The sequence below is a fragment of the Bombyx mori genome, chromosome 3, assembly GCF_030269925.1.
Source record: "Bombyx mori chromosome 3, ASM3026992v2".
Taxonomy (NCBI): Eukaryota; Metazoa; Arthropoda; class Insecta; order Lepidoptera; family Bombycidae; genus Bombyx; species Bombyx mori.
This window is the reverse complement of record NC_085109.1, coordinates 10,971,848-10,993,694: the sequence shown is the minus strand read 5'-3', so window position 1 is coordinate 10,993,694 and position 21,847 is coordinate 10,971,848. Positions and strand designations below refer to the sequence as shown.

Genomic DNA, 21,847 nt, shown 5'->3' with positions numbered 1-21,847 from the left:
ACTTCGGACCTATTTCTAAATACCAGTGTTGCGGATAGCCATCATACAACGCAAGATATTTGACAGATGCCTGAATCTCGCTTAAGATAAGCTTGAATATATACAAGTTCCGAACAACATTAGGATCGTCGGTCTACCGAGCAATATCACACGCTCGGTGGAAGATTTTCCCTTTGTCGTATATATCTACAAACTATATCTACAACCAGTACCGTCATTTATAATCAATTATTCGGTATTTTACTGGTGGTAGGACCTCTTGTGAGTTCCCGCGGGTGGGTACCACCGCCCTGCCTATTTCTACCGTGAAGCAGTAATGTGTTTCGGTTTGAAGGGTGGGGCAGCCGTTGTAACTATACTTGAGACCTTAGAACTTGTCTCGGGGTGGGTGGCGCATTTACGTTGTAGATGTCTATGGGCTCCAGTAACCACTTAACACCAGGTGGGCTGTGAGCCCGTCCAACCATCTAAAGAATTAAAAAAAAAATTTTAAAAATGTTACACTCACCACAAGAGGTATAGTTGAACGATGATTATGTTTATCTGAAGATGTATGACCGACAAAATTATTTTATGAATTTCGATAGAAGCGTAACCGGGCCTACGGCCCAATTCGTATTAAATATTAACAGTGTCAATAGAAATTGAAATGCCTATTACTTTAGTACAGCGTATATTACACAGTACAGTATATACAGTGGTGGTCGTATAATTAGAAACACTACCAACGGTCCTTGACATTATGTTAGATATTTCACCACAATTGTTTTTATTTTGGAATTAAACAATAAATAGGATAAAAATATGTTCAACGATTTATCATTTATTAGAAAAACAATATAAATTCCACTATGCAAGTGCAATTTCAATATTACATTACGGACAAACATTTAAATCAGTTTTAAGGTATGAACAATAATGGTCAACTAATTAGAAACAACAACAAAAAAGTATAAACATATATTTTTTAAGTATTAGTAATTAGTATTGCTATTTACGAAATTGGTACTATCGACAGCCTGCCAATAGTTATAATGAGCGTAAGACTCATTTTGTAATTAAAAGTAAGATATGTTATATATTTTATGCATTTAATGAGTTTTTTATTTGAGTGGCTATATTATTGCAAGATTATTAATTATTGAATGTGTATATTTTTTACGAACATTTCGATGCCTCCAATGAACACTACTCTAACTTCAAATTCGTAGGTTTACGGGAGGAGAGTTTAAACGAAAAAAGTTGATAAATATATCTGCAATAATAAAGATTTTATGGTTTTTTCATGTGTAATTAGCTGATTTACTCTTGCTTCGAACCCCATTAATAATGAATTTGTAATACTTTTAACATAGTGAAGCGATTTGCGTGAAAAATGAAAATTTCAAAATTTTGAGTTAGAGTAGTGTTCATTGGAGGCATCGATTTGTACGTTGAAGTTATACTTTCTTTATTCATAAGAAGTGTTTCTAATTATATGACCACCACTGTATATTAGAATATATATGTACAGTATATTATATACAGTCATGACACCTGCGAAGCAAAAACAAGTACAATGAAGCTACCTACCAGTACAAGAAACGACCAACAGTAAGTAGATCGTTCTAACATTAAATAGCCTGCAAAATGGTCGGCCATCTTAGCCAATAAAAAAACAATTTCGGAAATAATTTTTAAATTGCCCCCGAAGAGACTGCCTAAAAGACAATCCTTTGGAATTCGTCTATTAACCGCTTCAGTGGAATCCAATTGCCATACCAACTTGATTTCAACTGACAAGATATTCGGTTCATCCCATTATTAAGAATTTTGTACATTCGTACATTCTATTTAGAGAATCAGTTGTGTAATAGCTCTTTGTCAACTCGATTAGTGTTATTACATAACATATATTATGTATTCATGAACTTCATAAGGAATAGTTAGAAAAACATTTGCTTATTGTGTTTATATAACTCACATTCACGAATGCAAAGTCGTCCACACTATTATTCTTAGTGATAGTTTTTCTTCAGTTTTAGATAGTTTTGATAACCTGTTTCATTCGTTTTTTCCTAACTGGAAAGGTTGATAGACCAGCTGCTGTTACATGCCTCGGTTCGCTCGCAAATTTTGATAAATGGGCTCTTGGAGAGTTAGAGGTCTTGTTGGGAGGTCAAATATGAATAAATTGACGCATTTTATGTTTGTTTACGAAAGCTGAATGGGTTACACGTCTCATTCGGAGACAGTAATGATCACCACATTAAAACATCTCAAACAGATTTTGGAAGCTGTAATGAACTTTAGACTACAAATAAGTAATTGGCCGTGTTTTAAGTCGTACAAAAATTTATAAAAAAAATTCCTTGGACAAAAATTCGTCGGACAAAAATATATATAAAAAAAATTCTTATCAAAATTTTGAGAATTTGAGGTCGATCGTGTGACATACTCGTTTGATATGATTGATAGTCCAGAACTTTCCGTCATTGGCACGTACAATGAAAACTCTACAAAACTAGGTCAAGCGAGACGAAATTATTGATATTACCATCCTTAAATCGGAAATCATAAATATCATGCGAACACGCAATGGAGCTCGTCCACTCATCTAAGCAATAAAAAAAAACCATGGTTTCACTTTCCATTTGGCATAAACAAAAATAGTCTATAAGACTAGCCTGAGTTATTTAGTGTAAAAACTCAATTAGGTTTACCTATTTATATTCCATTAAAACCTAGAATAGATAAGCTATAATTTATTATCAATAACGGAACATAAAATCAACCACATGAGATACATACTCGTTGGTATTTCGAGAAACGTTTGAATTTGATGGATTTCATTGATGAACGCGTGAATTTGATGGAAACATGGATTTCGGTGAGCCAACAGTAACAGTTATGGTATTTTCAAGTTCCAATTAAAGTTACCAAAAAATATCAATATCAATAATAATGATATAATTATTAACTATAAATCACATATAAATACACCATCTAGTATAATATTATAGATATAGTTTATTTACGTTACGAATTTGATGCATATATGGCTACGAATAAATATTATTATTTATTCGTAGATATATGGACCAATATCGTTTTGATACTAACGCGTCGGCTTCTACTGTCGCCTTTGATGCGTCGTTGTTGACTTTAATTTTCAGGCGACCACGGAGTTCACTTTTTACAATAAAAAATTGCATGTTTTTTTTCCTACCTATTCTAGTGACTTCGATAGGTCCTACTAGACACACCGAGCGAGTAGCTCACAGGGCTCTAACCTGGCGAATTTGCTAACACGAACCCTAGCAAGAGCAGTGCTTCGCAGAACCTACCACCGGATCGGAAACGCGACCCACTGAGTAGATCCCGCGAGAAATCCACGCGCTGTGTCTGAGGCAAAATTACCATGTCGCAAGCGTTCAATCTAATAACTAGTCGTGTGTTTGTTTGTAGTGTCACTCCGTACACGTAATTGGTGAACCGGTATGCGGTATTGCAGGCCGCGACAGAAATCGGTATTCCATAAATAGGTCGTTTTTTTATCGTGTCAATATTAATGAAAAGATAAGAATGTAGTGAAAAGGAAAGGTAATCAATAAACAAATGACTGGATCTGAAAATATAATTTCATACTTTTTAAATAAAATACATTTGATTTTTTAATTTATTGCCAGACATACATAAATAATGTTTGAAATGGCCAGATTAATGAAAAGATAAGAATGTAGTGAAAAGGAAAGTTAATCAATAAACAAATGACTGAATTTGAAAATATAATTTCATACTTTTTAAATAAAATACGTTTGATTTTTTAATTTATTGCCAGACATACATAAATAATGTTTGAAATGGCCAGTATTATAAAACGGCAACTTTGTAAGGCAACTTATTATCAAATTCAGCCCGTTATTTAATCCGAGATGTAGTGTGTTTTTTTCGATAAAGATTGAAGAGAATGCAATATAATTAATAGTAACGTTTTCAAATTTCTCAACACACGCCTTTCTACTGAAATATGAAAGTAAAACGCCATTGAAGAAAGTGTTTTAGATAGTTACTTATGTAGATGATATTAAAATTATAATGTAATTTTGACTCAATCGCTTTAGTACCTATTTATTGTTAATTGTATTGAACACATAGTGATGATGTTTAAGCCGCCCACAAAACAACGCCACATGTTTATATTTACTTCAGAAAGGGGTTTATAAATAACGTTATTTACGCAATAAGGCTTCATGAGGTACCAAGGTCGAGCTCGGCGGGAAGTTATTATCGGGCACAAAAGTAGTAATTGTCGATTATATCTGGGCATTATGTCTCGATTACCGTTCATTTGGTGTTCCTCTGCTGGTTTCCTTTGCCTCAATTGAATGAGAACGACTTTATTCAATTATCTAGAACTATACTGAAATTTAAACTACACATATGATTTACTAGATCCTTTGATATTCGTTTCGGCTATTCGGTGATAGATAGTTTTATTCTATCATCAATAGTTTTTGCAGGGCACGCGATGTAATGAATATTTTAGGTAATTTTTTTACACCTTGGAGTTTTAGTAAGGATCCCAATTTTTTTTTCAAAAAAGATTATAGCCTATATCACTCGGGAATAGTGTAGCTTCCAAACAGTGAAAGAATTTTTCAAATCTGTTCAGTAGTTTCGGAGCCTATTCAATACAAATAAACAAACAAATATTTCCCCTTTATTATATTAGTATAGATAACAACTTAGTTGTTGAATTTATGGGGTGGTTATTATTAGCAATTTTGTTTTTTGAACTTCATACTTTATAAATGAGTACTACATGCTTCTGCTGCCAAAGAAAATTGTAATGAAGTATAACATTAGAGTCTATAACAAAGAGAGTGTTAAATAGTAGAGTGCTCTCTAAGAGACGTATAAAATCCCGCGAATAAAGTACTAGGTACACAATAAATGGAGCGATACAACGGTGTATGCCCGGGAATCGTAACTCATAAAATTACGTTTCGTAACACGCTTAAAGATTTATTTAGGTCCAACAAGTTTATCGTGTCTATAAAATTTTGTTATAAAAAGTCTACTACAAACGGACAAAAATAATGTTTTATTTTTTGTTTCTTATAAAATGAAATTGACAGACAACCGTAATGACGGTAAACTAATTTTAATTTAACCGTGGTTATTAAAAAAAAACTTTCAAATCTGTCGAACCGACCATGACAATTAAGTATGTAACGTGATTTTCCTCAATGGATTTTCATAATTGAGATTACACAGTGCCTTCAATTCAGCGCTAATAATTATAAGGTTTTACCACTACATACACTACTATTATAATTTGCGTAATTACTGGTGGTAGGACCTCTTGTGAGTCCGCACGGGCAGGTACCACCACCCGCCTGTTTCTGCCGTGAAGCAGTAATGCGTTTCGGTTTGAAGGGTGGGGCAGCCGTTGTAATTATATTTGAGACCTTAGAACTTATTTCTCAAGGTGGGTGGCGCATATACGTTGTAGATGTCTATGGGCTTTAGTAACCACTTAACAACAGGTGGGCTGTGAGCTCGTCCACTCATCCAAGAAAAGAAAAAAACAGAGAAATAAAATTTTCAGAGGAACAGAAACCTAAGAAAAAATGGATGGATTGCGTGAAAGATGATATATGTAAGAAGGGAGTGAGCATAAAAATGATATATGATAGAGGAGTAGAGAAGGAGAAAACATGTTGCGCCGATCCCCAGGTGACTGGGAGAAGGGCAGGAGAATGATGATGAGAGGAATAAAGTTTTAATTGCGGAATAACACATTTTTTGTTATACAAAAAAAAGTAATTGCTAAATATTACAGGTTTCATTGTAAACGCGCGAACCAATTAACCTATTTGAATTTTCTAAAGCTGTTACAATACAAAAAAAATCGTTTACAGCTAGCTATTCTTACTATTAAACTGTTTTTTTTTTCCTTATATCAAATCGAAGGGCGTGGTCTTAAAATATTAAAAATACTCGCAGCTAAGTGACTGATGGGTTTTTCCTTGACCTTTCTATTTTTTCAGTAAAACTGCTACCGTGCTATGGCGGTTGGTGAATTTATCTTTTTTATTTAATGTGATTGGGATACGAGTTCTTAGTCGGTTTTGTTTAAGCTTTAATTTTCTAATCCATTGTTAGAACAGTAGACCTTTTTAGCTGTAACAGACAGGATTATGGTATCCACCCGTACGGTATTAAACCAGTAACAATACTTTGCGTATTTTATTAGTTTATAGTACTCGTTACGTTTGGCTATGAGGATCTGAGATAGCGCACTAAAATAATAATAGTTTCAAAAATTACATTGTATGAGTCTTAAGTGCATAACATGCATGGACCATTTCGTCCGAAGTCAAAGTCGTCGTGGCCTAATGGATAAGACGTCCGGTGCATTCGCTTGTAGCGATGCACCGGTGTTCAAATCCCGCAGGCGGGTACCAATTTTCCTAATGAAATACGTACTGAACAAATGTTCACGGTTGACTTCCACGGTGAAGGAATACCATTGTGTAATAAAAATCAAATCCGCAAAATTATAATTTGCGTAATTACTGGTGTTAGGACCTCTTGTGAGTCCGCGCGGGTAGGTACCACCACCCTGCCTATTTTCGGCCGTGAAGCAGTAATGCGTTTCGATTTGAAGGGTGGGGCAGCCATTATACTTGAGACCTTAGAACTTACATCTCAAGGTGGGTGGCGCATTTACGTTGTAGATGTCTATGGGCTCCAGTAACCACTTAACACCAGGTGGGCTGTGAGCTCGTCCACCCATCTAAGCAAAAAAAAACTGAAATATTCACTATAAAATGTACATAAAGCTTCAACTAACCCATAACTAATTTTACAGTAAAATGAAACACTTCCTGCATCGCTGTGACCGTGCCATGATCTACATATTCATCGCTAGCTCTTACTTCCCGTGGCTGACGGTGGGCACGCTCTCCTGTTGGATGCTCAGGGAACTGCGCTGGGCGATCTGGCTGCTGGCCGTGCTGGGCATCACGTACCAACAGATATTCCACGAGCGATACAAGATGTTGGAGCTGCTACTGTATCTCGTGATGGGACTGGGTCCCGCGGCGATCATAGTCACGTCAAATGTACGTTTTCACTTTAACGTTTTGGTCTTGGAGAGCGAGTGACAGGCGAAACGACTTTTTGAAACTCATTCTAATGTGCCAACCCTAACGCGATTTTTATCTTTTTAATACGCTTTTATTATCTTCAGACGTATGAATGTTAGTATGTAACGGAATCTTTGAACATGATTTTGACCCCCTTCAAAACGTCGGATTAACTCGAAATTTGGTATACTTATCAAGGACCGATGACAACTAATATTTAAAAAATAAAAATAAAAAAAGTATTGAAAAAATTGAAATTAGACTAAAAAATGAAAAATAAATAATAGTTTAAAAAACCTAACAAAATACGCTTTTATAGAAAATCCAACTAAAAAATAGAAAATAAATTTTAATAAATTTGAATTAAAAATATGGTAAGAAAAAATGACTCTATTGTTAAAAAGCGTGGGGTGCATGGTATCAGTAGTTATAAATATTTTATGAACGGATATGAGTAGAAGGGTTATCTATATATTAATACGTGAAGCAAAAACTTTGTATCCCTTTTTACGAAAATTGCGCGGACGGAGGAGTACGAAATTTTCCACACTTATAGAGAATATAGAGAAGGAGTGCACAATGCTAATATTTTTTTAAAATAATGCATAAAAGATACATTAACTCAATAAAGAAAAAATTACACACACTACATACCATGTATATGACGCACACAAGCATGCATACTATTTATTGTCAAACTTTGTTCTTGACGTCTGTTGTCAAATTGAGAATACAATATGGTTTGTCTTTGTTAATATTTTTTATAGTGTAGTCTTGGCGAAATTTGTGATTATAGAAGTATAAAATACAATCATAATAGTGTACAAACTTACAAATCCAATTAATTATAGTCGAATTTCGACTAATGCGGGACCTCTAGTTTTGATAATATCCTGAAAAGCACCCCACGCTATTTTGCACTCACGTATTTCGTTAGTTTTTTTAAACTATTATCTATTGTTTTTAAAGACTAAATACAAAAATTTTAAACACCATTAAAAACATTTAAGGGCTTAAACCTTACATAAGTATTAACAATGTTCGATATTGTCATAACTGGTGGTAGGACCTCTTGTGAGTCCGCGCGGATAGGTACCACCGCCCTGCCTATTTCTGCTGTGAAGCAGTAATGCGTTTCGGTTAGAAGGGTGGGGCAACCGTTGTAACTACATATACTGAGACTTTAGAACTTGTATCTCAAGGTGGGTGGCGCGTCTACGTTGTAGATGTCTATGGGCTCCAGTAACCACGTAACACCAGATGGGCTGTGAGCTCTTCCACTCACCTAAGCAATAAATAAAAAAAACAATAAAACAAATACGAAATGAAACTAAGAATATTTTTAATTGAGCATTTTTATTAAATTACATAAATTGGTGTTTAAGTATATCTCCTGTATTGAAAGTGTTTCCAAAAAGTAGGTTGTACCTAATAGTAAATTGAGTAGTGGACTCGCTGATTCGCAGTCCCAACAGCTTACATTAACAAGTCAATACATTGACAGTGACATACGCAATTTTGTCTTACATTGCGAATAATAGATAGGCAGCGGCTTGGCTCTGCCCCTGGCATTGCTGAAGTCAATGGGTGACGGTAACCACTCACCATCAGGCGGGCCGTCTGCCTACACGGTCAATAAAAAAAAAGTAAATCAATTTTATTTATGCTTAGCTAATTTAAAGAACGTTCGTTTTTAAATTACGTTACAAATTAGTTTATTGTCATTTTTAGGGCTCGAGAAAGATTTTGTCACACCCTGTATTTAGTTAAAAAAATAAACTCCGAATCGCCTGTCACTCGCCATCCAATATCGTAGGCACTTAGCTCCTTGGCACGCATTCACCTTTTCTTTATTTTTAAAACTGACGTAAACTGTTATTATAGATTTCATTTCGTGCATGTTTCCCGGATTGGGTTTCCGTAACGGGCATTCGGCGTTTGTGCACGTGAGCGCATGAATTACAGACAAGCTTGTACATAAATATACATACGTAATCTTGCCTTTTTATATATATGTATATATATATTTTTTTGTTATTGCTGGGATTCGAACACCGGTGCATCGCTAGATACGAATGCACTGGACGTCTTATCCTTTGGGCCACGACAACTTCTTCAGTCGAAAACGTCAATTGTAATTTCCTATTCGGAGTTCCTGTTACGTTAAATTAAGACGCATGCGCGCCGCATTCGACGTGTCTTCGTTTTCTAAAAGTTAATAATGTTCTTGCACAGAGATCGTCGTTGAATTTTTTTTTTGTTTGTTATCTATCTAATGGGCGGTGATAAAGACAAATATCAGTGGTAGTAAGTAGTAAGCATGATAATGAGAGGGCTGGTAGCAACAACAAAAAAATCCATGCAGTGACTCGGCTGTTGCTGGAGACTCGCATGCCTTAATGTTCTATTTAAAAGAATGGTGATACACCAAAAACTTGGATTTTTGGAATGCATTTTTAAAATGTGCATACAAACTCGAAACTTCGACGGAATGATAATTAGTAAATAAGACATGAAAATTACTAAACAAATCAACACTTTATTCCGCTTGCTTGGGTTTGAGAAGGTTATAATAACTTTTATGTTAATATTGCATACTACTTTTTTTCCTACTTATTCGCTGGTAGTCTAAGGGGCTCAACTTGAGAAAATTTGCTAAAACTAGACCTAGCAAGTACAGTGCTTCGCAGAATCTACCGCCGGATCGGAAACGCGACCCACTGACAAGATCCGGCGAGAAACTCAGTGAACTGTGTCTATGGGCTGCATACTAGCGCCGTGCTCTGTACTATAATATGTTTCAAGTATACTTAACATATTACGTAAAAATTTACTTTGTAATCAGACATTACAAACATAATTTAAAGATAAAAATACAAGATTTGAATAACTATTAGTTTCAAAGCTGTTTTTATGAAGATTATGACGTATAGCTGATTTTACAATAGATAAAATTAAAAATAGACTTTGTATTCATGGAAACATTTTCATTAGTGACTGTACAATCGGCCCGAGCTTGATACCCTGTTGTTGAATGGAATACGTACACGTCGCATACCGTCATTCACCTTCAGATATGAGATTGAAGACGATTGTTTTGGAAACAAAACAACCGCTGTCTATCCCGTGAACTGAAACATGCGGGTGACGTCACCCGTCACTCATTATGCAACGTTATAAATTATTCCGGTTTGATTTTTACTACACGATATTAGTCGTCAATTTCAACCACAACTCGAGTTAATAGTGTTGCGAAGTCTAGTCTAGGTTAGTTAGTTAAATGCTTAAAATAATGAATTAAAAGTATGATTTCAACCCAGATATATTCGCATCATTGCGTGCCTTCCTACCAGTGGTAAAAGATCTTTTGAGCCCGCAAGGGTAGGTACCACCACCCTGCCTATTTTTGCCGTGAAGCAGTTATGCGTTTCGGTTTGAAGGGCGGGGCGGCCGTTGTACGGTAAAAACTGAGATCTTACACATGTCTCGCATGAGTCGCGGCGTTTACGTTGTTGATATCTGTGGGCTCCGATAACCACTTAAAACCAGGTGGATCGCGAGATTGATTTATTGGGTAGCGAAAGTTGAGTTCCTATTGTTAGTATAGGAGATGGTTAAGTTTAAAAAGCCGACTAATCTGCTTATACTAAAAATCTATTTTGTCATTCATTTACGCAACGACTTTATCTGAGTCGACTATTATCAAAGGCGGCAATCTGACTTTTGGACAATGATTGGTAAATCAGAAAAACGAATTATTGACTTTGTATTCCATTGGCAGTCACAAAACTCTTCGGAACGACATCTTAGATAAATAACAGGTTAACTATTAACCTTTATTTAATGCAGGTTTTGAACCGTATTCTTTGAAGGAGACGATTATATTCAAATAAATCTGTATTGACATATCAATAAAAATTTTTTGTCCAAATGTACAGATTGCCGCCTTTGATAATAGACGACTCAATTCTGTAACAAAGTTTCTATTGAAAAGGTCACGTAGATAAGCACACGGAATAATCACAAACCCGTTTCGGTGTACTTTGTACTCGATGCGTTGTGTGTTACCTTGCGAGTGTATCGGCGCTTTGAATAATTCAATCATACGTTTCCCTGATATTTCTGCAATCGGCCTAAATTATAGCGGATTATGTATTTTTATATATTCGTGTCCGACTAAAGTCTAAATGAAACTCCGAATAACTTTATTTTTATTTTTTATTTTTTCAAATTCACTTTAAAATTGTTCAAGACGAAGGTCCTTCAAACCTCGTTTTAAACAGAACTCGTCAACGAGAACGTATAATTAATGTACTCTATGGATAGTCAGTCATGTGTGTGCATACATTCTTTTTTCGACTTAACCTAACTCATCTTTATTTTTTGCCTGACTATAAACCTGTCACCTCTTTCGCATTATTTTTTTTTGTAGATATGTGTACCTTTCAATTTCCTTAATTTTCAACCAATTCCTTTTGGCGCGTCACATAAACATAGGTGTGCTCCGACTCCACCCTTACTTACTTACTTGGTGTGTTTGGAAATAGACGTCACACGTGAATGCTATTGTATACTACATAATGTACTGCCTCGAACTATATTCACGTCAGCTATTTCATAATCTTTAAAGAAGGGTTTTGAATGTCTTACAGCCATTGTTGCAAGATGGAACATAATATTTCGTGCAACTTTTTCACGGGGTTTAATAATGTTCATAACCTTATAATTGTTGCTATTAATAGAAAAATTAAATGTATAATAGAAAAATAAATTTAAAAATAAAATAGACAAACAAAAATCAGCATGTCTGGGTGCCACAGTCTTGGCCACGAACCAGTTGTGCATTTTATTTTGGAAACTGTGTCAGCCGTTATACAATATAACTGAGGTTTCGACCTCATGTCTCAAGGTGTCTCACAACATGAATTTTGCCACCCAAAATTCATTTTGTTTCGTGTATGAGCTCGATTAATAAAAACCACGTTTTCATTGTAACTTGATTGGGTAAATATCTTTAATGGGTTGGGGCTATTCAAAGCAATTTGTTAAGTCGTTCACAATAGGATAATCTGTTGAAGATGTTCGTACGCGTTCGTCTGCTCCATCAGACAATTTCTGGCAAGTTTTTTTTTTTATTTTTTTTATTGCGTATATTGGTGGACGAGCTCACAGCCCAACTGGAGTTAAATGGTTACTGGAGCCCATAGACATCTACCACGAAAATGCGCCACCCACCTTGAGATATAAGTTCTAAGGTCTCAAGTATAGCTACAATGGCTTCCTCACCCTTCAAGCCGAAACGCATTACTGCTTCACGGCAGAAATAGGCAGGGTGGTGGTACCTACCCGTGCGGACTCACAAGAGGTCCTACCACCAGTAAAAAGGTTAATGGTTTTATTTCTTTTGCAGCACCAGTTTCCTGCAATGTGCGATCTGAAGCTCGGCGGCATTCTCTACCTCATGGGCGTGTTCTTCTTCAAGTCTGACGGGCGGATACCCTTCGCTCACGCCATATGGCACGTGTTCGTCGCCCTCGCAGCCACGGTACACTACCTAGCCATCTTACGCCATCTCTTCCCTGAGTTAAAATCGCAATGAAGACTGCACGTCCCCTTAGAACAGCGGTCGGGGAACTTTTTTAAGTATTACATAACAAAAAACAAACGAAATCGCTTCTTTTTATTATCTTTCATATTATAGCCCCCATGATAATTTTGAAAAGAAAAGAATAACAAAAAATTTAACGATTTTAAAGAAGTTTCACTTCAATATATTATTATATTTTTTACTTTTTTTTAAGTGATTTTATGACCGGGTAACTGAGACCTTTAAGTCATGTCTTATTTTAATTTATATTCATATTTTTATGAAAAATGATATTATGGAGTGAAATGAAATAAAGATGATTAATTTGAAACATTAATCAACTGGGATGAAATTAAATGAAATGAAATGGGATGAAATATAATCTCAGTAAAATTGTGGTCATTTACTAAGATTTTTTCAGTGGACTTTTTGGAGGATCTCGAGAAGTTACGTCCAGCGGCTTTGTTTCAGTTTCCCACATTTGTGCAGTTTCACAGATATTAAACAGTTAATAAACTACCATTATTACACATTTAAACCCGAAGAAACACTAAATAGACAAAATAAAACAAATCACACAACTTCACTCCTCGCGTTCCCGCCAAAAAGTCTATTTTTTTTTACTCACAAAAGTTTCATTTTTACTACCCAAAATTTATTTTACCCCATTTGGGGTAATTTACCCCGGTTCCCTGACCGCTGCCTTAGAATCTCTCCCGACCTTGAATTTCAATTAAAGCTCTCTAATTCTATTTTCGTGCGAGGTCACAGAACGAGTAATTCCCTAGACAGAATGTCCGCAAAATGGAAGATCCGTTGTATGCGCAGCTATGTTCACTGCGCGTTTGAGACGTGTCTAATTATTTGTGATGATGTGTAATGTAGATGTCGCAGCTACGGTTCATTGGGCATCTGCGTTTCGCCAAAAATACGTAAAAACGAGGTAGACATTCGGTTAGACTAGAAACTGACATCACTACGAAATATAAGATGCACGTTTGCACGGCACGTTGCGCGCTTTCGTTTGACGAAATAAATCTTCAGAATGATTCGGATTCGTAAGGTCGGATTTGCTGTGTGACGTTTTTTGGCCTGTCCTTGGGATTTTTTTTCCTATCTAAGCCTTGAGAGGCTATTTCAGCGTAACCTTAACTAGTAGGTGAGCTCGCGGGGCTAAAACCTGACGACGTTGCTTACACGAACCCTAGCAAGGACCGTGCTTCGCAGAATCTACCACCGGACCGGAAACGCGATCCACTGAGAAAATCCGACGAAAAACTCAGTGGGCTGTGTCTATGGGTGGAATTTCGATTAGATATCTATAACAATCAGATACAATTCGAAAAGTTGGATATCCGACCTTATGGCGTTGATATCCAGAAATATGTATTCGTTAATACACAAGATGTAGCGTATCTATGTTTATAGCGAATGTATTTAAGTATGGTGGTAGGACATCTTGTGAGTCCGCGCGGGTAGGTACCACCGCCCCGCCTATAGCTGCCGTGAAGCAGTAATGCGTTTCGGTTTGAAGGGTGGGGCAGCCGTAGTAATTGTACTGAGATTTTAGAACTTATATCTCAAGGTGGGTGGCGCATTTACGTTGTAGATGACTATGGGCTCCAGTAACCACTTAACACCGGGTTGGCTGTGAACTCGTCCTCCCATCTAAGCAATAAAAAAAATCTACGCCTATGTACGCCTTTGCCGGTAAAGTGCCATAATGCAGTAAAATGTAACTAATTTATGACCTCTTGCAATTTAACGAGAGTGGATTTCAATACTGCAACGTGCTATTTCGTAGTGAAAGTTTTAAAATATTTTATTAGGATGATTTTAAGGTAAGATTTAGTTCACGCATCGTGAACACCTCCCAGAGTTTAATGTATTCCAAATTAACAAATTATTACGGATCATCCGAATATACAAAAAATGTTCTCATGAAAGAAATACTCTTAGAATAAAAAGTTTATAATTAATTAATGTATTGTGGTTGTTGTTATCAAACTCTTTGGGACTAACTTGTTGGGTTAGGTTAGGTACTGGCTGGTTCTGCGCTCGGCCAAACGTTCGAAGATGTATATGTATATTTTGTAGAATAATGTTATTAAATAATATTGTTGTAGTTCTGTAGTATCTCAGAATCTCGCGACCAATCCAATCCTTTTTAGATTAACTATTAAAATGTTTAGAAATTTTTAGAGATGTTTATATTCTATCTTATACCTATATTACGGAACTCTGTTTAATATTTATACATAATATGTCGAAGTTTTTTCTCCGGTTTTAGTCTATGTAGTTAGTTTAATGTACTATTCTGTAGGATAAAAAAAATTCCAAGCTATTTTGTTAAATTTACGTCCCAATTTTTAATTACGGTTTGCTCAATCACTCAAGTGAATAGCAAAAAAATCTCTCTAGAATTTTGTATGTATAACTATTATTGCCTCGTATAGTAAAATACAGATTCTTAACAATAGCGTCGATGATACAAACCGAAATTTTATGTCGTTTTCAAAGTGTCAGTCTTTCATCTTCGCTAACAAAATGTAATTTTCATTATTGTAGTCAGGTCTTAACACCGCTGACCTGTTCGATAAAGTAAAGAAACAATTTTAAAACAGTGCATTGTTCTTCGGAAAGTATAACACAATGGTTGACTATCGAAAGTGAAACATGTCACTGGTACATCCGTTGATGGCTAGGTCATTAGTGTATAATCTGTGGACGGATCGTTGTCCGCCGCGTTCATTGTGTAGATATTGCCCACATTTGACCTTTCGATCTAAACGACAGAATCATGGCATCTATATATGTATCTATTTGTATTTGTTTGGCGGAACAAAAAATGTATTTTTTTTTTCATAAATTCGGCCCTTGTTTTATTTTTAGACATTGTGGAATAATAAAAATGTATAGTTTTGATACATCTATAGTCTGGCCTTCAATCGTTTCACGCTATAAAAATGCCATGTAGATGAAACGTGAAAATTGTTTAATTTTGGGACACTTAGCATACTGGTAGTATTACAAAACATATTGTTTTTTTTTTAACATTTTCTAGTCAATCTATATGTTACAAAAGAATATCATTTTAATGTTTTTTGTTTTTTTGGTGAGAAAACCCTTTATTTTATACAAAATTTTAAGAAAATTACAGAATAAAATTGTTTTGAACGCATGTACTATATTGGATTTCGTAAGTTTTAACAGGGTAAAAGACAAGGATGCACAATTATTATTTTGAACATAGAATTGGTTTTACGTCTTCTGTTAATCGAAAGCGATGTATGGAAATCATTAAAAGTATATAATTAAAATGTATCTAGTTTTTATGTGTAAGTGTTCGTTCTGTCTGCAGTGGAAATATAGTTGTAAGTGTGGCATTGTTATGATCAAGTTTTAGCTATAACGTCCCGGATACTATTAGGGTCCTTCGATTGAACACCTTATTACTGTACCGTTTTTTTTTTTTAATTGAAGGTAATAGAACAAACTTATGCAGCACATAGTTAATTTAAAATTATTTTCTTCCTGGAATTACACTAGAGATATTATTTAAGTAAAGTAAATACATTAATACAATAATGTCCAATTTAGGAACAATTAAAACTGTGCTTACGATTTAATATTGCTATTTGACTGTCATTATTGACGACTTTTCGAATATTCTACATTGGTCGTGGTCACGGACGAAGAAAATGTTCTATTCCAATTTATGGTGTTTATTCGATTCATAATGTTTCTTATAACGTGCCACTTTTGTAGCACACATTCGTTCATCCATGGACATAGTATATTCATGGAAAGTAATCCAAATTGTTATATATATTATGTAGTCTTGTCGAGATGTGGATCTTCTTTAGGTAACTATATGTTTTTATTGTTATTTTGAATGGAAAAAATCATTAAATGATTGTATTGATGGTCACAATTTCTTTGATTGATTCAAAACTTACAATATTCGAGCAGTATAAAACAAAAATTTTAATATTTTATTACTGACTTGTATTATAAATTTAGATATGAAGTTTCTTGATTTTGTTTCAATCAAATTTAAGAGTTTTTGGACACTTTTAGGGTGGCATACTCTCCATCATATGAAAAATAGGAATATATTTGGCTCCACAAAACAAAGTCTGATCACAATTTAGGACAAAACGTTTTGCCTTCCGTGTAATCTCTTAGTTATAAGTTTGTCAATGGAAGCTCGTCTACATCATCATTTCCTTCTTCTTTTTTGACTTTCACGGTTTTTAAGCAAAACATTTTGAAGTATATAAAATTTAATTGTCGTCATCAGAAACCTTTAATACCCAATGATATTTAACAATTTTTATAGGCGTTAGAAAGGTATGTTGTATTTATACAGTAAAATACATTTAAGGAGCTGAAAATTCTCGGTTACTGCATTTTCTTTTCCGATTATGAAATTTCCATCCGGAATTTGAAAAAAAAAAGTTACTTGAACAAGAATCGCACAGTTGTTTGATCGTAGATAGGCTACGGACGCTTCAGATCTCAACGAAATGCTCTAGGATTTGCTTCTGGTGATAACGCATAATTGAAGTTCCTATGTAAAATACGATAAGCATAAACCAGTGAAGATTCAATTTAAATTCCCACAGTGCAATAAGATTGTAAAAAAGACATTTAAGACCAAAAATTTAAACAAATCTTTAATATCATTTCCAAAGATACTTCTATAGAAATTTATATTTAGAATTATTTAGAAAATAAGATCCGTTTTCAGTGGCGATTGGATTTTAATTGCTCATACCAGTGCTTACGTACTATCCTTGACTTATACGATGGAGTAACGTAAGTGATTCAGGCAGCGCATCTGAGATGCTATTGAGATGTAGAATGAGTAAATGTAATTTTAAGATTTAAAGAATCTCATAAAGGAAAACCTCATATTCTGCGTCAGTATACAAAAAGGGCATTCAGTCTTCTGATAGAAAATCTTTAAGCTCTTTGATAATAGTGATTAATGCTAACTTGAAACTGAACATGAAACTTGCATGATAAAATTTCATCATGTCGTCGTGTCGTGTTAATGGCTATTTGGTTTAAGCAACATTTCGCTTATTAGTGATATTTATCTTTGTAACTAATGTTCCGTTTTATTTCGTCTTAGTATCGATTTTCGTTATCGATATTTATCGATATTCGATGTTTTTAATTGAACTTCAAATATGTTTATCCCGTTTATCCCCATGATATTTTTGCAAATTTTAAACTTTAGGTGGGTCTCTTGTACAGATTTTTTACTGGTGGTAGGGCCTCTTGTGAGTCCGCGCGCGTAGGTACCACCACCCTGCCTATTTCTGCCGTGAAGCAGTAATGCGTTTCGGTTTGAAGGGTAGGGTAGCCGTTGTAACTATACTTGAGACCTTAGAACTTATATCTCAAGGTCGGTGGCGCATTTACGTTGTAGATGTCTATGGGCTCCAGTAACCACTTGACACCAGGTGGGCCGTGAGCTCGTCCACCCATCTAAGCAATAAAATAAAAGATGTAAAATGTCGCTTAAACCAAATAGACTCGCACGTCGATATGTTTTCAGTTTTTCTGATGTTATAAATAATGTTATTGCGATTAGTGTTCTTCCTTAATTTAATTAAAACGTTTTTGCGTGTGTTCTTTCTTTAAAAATTTTCATTTTTTTTTGGCTTAGTATTATAATATGACATATTACATAAAAATTATATAATTTAGAGTTGTACTGTTTTTCCTTTGATAAGAATTTAGGAATTGCTACAAAATATTTTATAATAGTAAACATAACAGGACTGTTATATACCATGATATATAACATGGCTATTGGACCATGGACCTCCTCAGTATAACATTGTTTATAAAAAATATTACTGTCTTATAGATTATTCTCAGTATTCTATCAAGTGGTTGTCATAATTTTTAATGAAGTTTTAATGTAATTTAATTAATATTACCACTGATTATGGGCCCTGGTATAGTTTTGTAGAGGTTTTTGGGAACTCAGTAAATAAACGTTTTACAAACAAATTGCTGTTTTATTGTTGATTACAATCAATGTTGATTAATAATTACAACAAATTAATAATGACTTGGTATTTAAATAGTTAATTTAAAACACAACTATTAAAATTTAAAAAACACTACATTTTTGATACAGTTTTGATTCCTAAAATTTCTAGTGATTTTTCCATTACTCTTGCTGTGATTTCGCATAGCATTAATCTTTCATAAATTATCTTGACAATCTTTCCTTCCTTATCCTTTTCGATACAGAAGCACTTATCATAAAATTCTGTGAAAGCAGAGGATATCTCATACAAATATTCACATAAACTATGTAAGTACAAATCACTAGATACTTTCAATATGACTTCAGGGAACCTAAGCAGGGTTTTTCCAAGCTTCCACTCTGATTCATGTGTGAGTTTCAATCCAATCCTATCGACTTCTGCCAATAATGAATCTAATGATATCTGAGCATTCCTTGCAATCGATCTAATGCGAGTTAATGCATACAATAAATAGACAGCAGTATTGCCCTTGTCATCGAGCATTTTGTCAAATGAAAATATATAATCATTAATTCGGTTGTGCGATAGATCTGCATACTTGATGCAGCCATAAGCTACAGCTTCCTGAGCTCTCTTGAGTTCCTCAGAACTAAGCACTTTATCACGCCCCTTTTCAACTAGCTTGTCTAAAGATCTTTTCAGGCCTTCATCCAATAACTCTATGAGTTTTATGGTATCACCAGACCTAGTTTTAAATTTTTTCTTATCTTCTCCCAAAACAACACCAAATCCAACATGCTCAACTCTCTGGTCGTCTTTGAGAATACCAGCTCGTCTTGCACAGGCATCTATGGTCATAAAATGAGTGTATTGGCCTACATCAGTAACATAAATGAAACGGTTAGCTTTCTCCTCATCAACCCTGTGCTTTATAGCAGCCATATCAGATGTATCATACGTGTAACCTCCATCAGATTTTACAACTGTCAACGGTATACCTTCACGTTTTTCACTACCCCACATAATAAGTCTTCCTTCATCTTCCTCTAAGAAGCCCTTTCCTTTTAAGAACTGTACAACAGCATCCATTCGGTCTTGATAAAATGATTCACCTCTGTCTATGATTTTGATATCAAGCCGATCATAGATCTTCTGAAATTCTTGACGAGATACTTCACAGATCAATTTCCATGCTGCAATGTAATCTGGTTGATGAGACTGCAGCTGTACTACACATGAATAGGCTCGCTTTTTAAATTCTTCATCTTCATCAAATCTCTTCTTTGACTCTTTATAAAATGCTTGTAAATCAGATATTGGGGGTGATTTCGTTTTAAAATCTGGATACTTATCTTGCAAATGAGCAATCAACATTCCAAACTGAGTGCCCCAGTCACCCAAATGGTTCAACCTAACCACATCATTATTTAAAAATTCTAACACTCTACAAATACTGTCACCGATGATGGTAGACCTTAAATGGCCAACATGCATTTCTTTTGCAATATTTGGTGATGAAAAGTCTACAATAACTTTTTCTTTCTTTACTGCAGGTGGTTGGATGCCTGATTTTAAAATACTACTTAAAACATGTTCAACAAATTCTTTATTCAAGTGAATATTTAAGAAACCTGCTCCAGCTACTTCAATTCTTTGCACTATTGGTGATGTTGGAGTTTTGTTTAGTATGTTATTAGCTACTTCTCGGGGATTTGTCTTTACATTGTTAGCCTTCAATAACTGAGCTATGGCCATGGCAGAATTACATTGATAATCTCCAAATTTAGGATTGTTACCTGACAACGTCAGTGCGATGGGTGGATTCTCTAAATCTGGATAGGCATTGGTAATGGCAACTTCAAAAAGATTTTTCAGTTCTTCTAATATGCAAAAATTACTTTCAACAGACTTAGTATCTGTTACAAGCATTGGTAATGTGCGTTTTTTAGCTTCCTTCTTGATCGCCGCTGAAGATTCGGTCTCTACTTTTATGGCATTTTCAAGAATAGCGAGACGATGTTTGAGCTTTTCGTTTTCGGTCAGCAGCTTATCCAATTCTGGATTCCCGACATAGCTAAGATCACCTTTACTTAATTTCTCTAGCTCTTCTTCGATAGCCCGGGCTTCTTTTTCGGCCCTGGTGGTTCGCTCTTCTAACCTCTTTTCGTTCATATCCGTCATTTTTATACGTAGCAACTATAGTTTACAGTTTTAGCACTAGTGTTTTGTGATTTTTATCAATTTATACGAGTTCATTTATTATTATTGGAAGCATATGTTTCAGTTGGTTGGTTATTTGCCACCTTTTTAATAGATTTTTTATGGTTCGGTTTATTTTCTGAAGTCTTCGAGCTTTCCAACAAGTGACAATGACATTATGATCGAATGACAGGTAGCAGACTAGCAGGTAATTTGGGTTTTAGTTACCTAATAATTTAGACGGTAAATTTTCAAGAACCTATTTATGCACACAAAACATACTTCTTCGGTAACTTGTAAAATGTGTGGTATGTATGCTTGTGGTGAATGGTTTTTCACACACAGATTAACAACGGGAGACGTCCGGAAGAAAAGAAAGACAGGCTGTCAGATTGAGGGAAAAATGTCATGAGATAAAAATTTGTGTTTTACGTTTTTAAAAGGTTCAAAGGATAAAAACCAATTGATTGTTAATGTATACGATTTTATGGTGCGTGTGGAATAAATAAGTGCTTCCTATACTGCAGTTTGAGTTTAATCCGCAACGACGACAGTTGACAACATATTTCCTAAAATGGTGACCCCGACACGAGAAATTGAGATGTCCCGTTGAAGCCGCGGACGTAATAACGGATGTAGTAACGCAATATAGAAGCCTGCTTTCAATAAATCCACGGAGAACCACAGAAATTAATCGCAAATGTTCATTTCCTTATTACGCCTGAACATTTTTTCGACAATTTAATTATCAATTTCGCAAGTATTAGTGAGGTCTAATACGAACACCATCAGTATAATAAAACAATGTTTTCAAGACATAGCATAAAATATAATAAAGATAGGTAGCAAAAATGACAATGAACACATTGTCATTGAAGTATATTTCAAATAATGGAATATGGAAAAGAAGG

At 34.9% G+C, this 21,847-nt stretch overlaps 2 protein-coding genes across 3 annotated transcripts in view; one reads left to right on the top strand and one right to left on the bottom strand.

Moving 5' to 3' along the window:
- The window catches only part of LOC101737791 (monocyte to macrophage differentiation factor), a 29,132-nt gene extending 10,379 nt beyond the window's left edge, over positions 1-18,753 (top strand). For both annotated transcript variants that reach the window (XM_004931638.5, XM_062676657.1), the window contains exons 3-4: positions 6,860-7,112; positions 12,547-18,753. In XM_004931638.5, coding sequence (XP_004931695.1) covers positions 6,860-7,112; positions 12,547-12,735 — 442 coding nt within the window. In that variant the 3' untranslated portion in view covers positions 12,736-18,753. The remainder of the gene's footprint in view (positions 1-6,859; positions 7,113-12,546) is intronic.
- Positions 18,741-21,329, bottom strand: LOC101737924 (arginine--tRNA ligase, cytoplasmic). The gene has a single exon (XM_004931639.4). The coding sequence runs from the start codon at positions 20,916-20,918 to the stop codon at positions 18,867-18,869; it is 2,052 nt and encodes a 683-aa protein (XP_004931696.1). The 5' UTR covers positions 20,919-21,329; the 3' UTR covers positions 18,741-18,866.
- Positions 21,330-21,847: the final 518 nt, after the last annotated feature.

Coding starts and splice junctions, on each gene's coding strand:
- LOC101737924 (XM_004931639.4), bottom strand. CDS start 20,918: ATGACGGATATGAACGAAAAGAGGTTAGAAGAGCGAACCACCAGGGCC.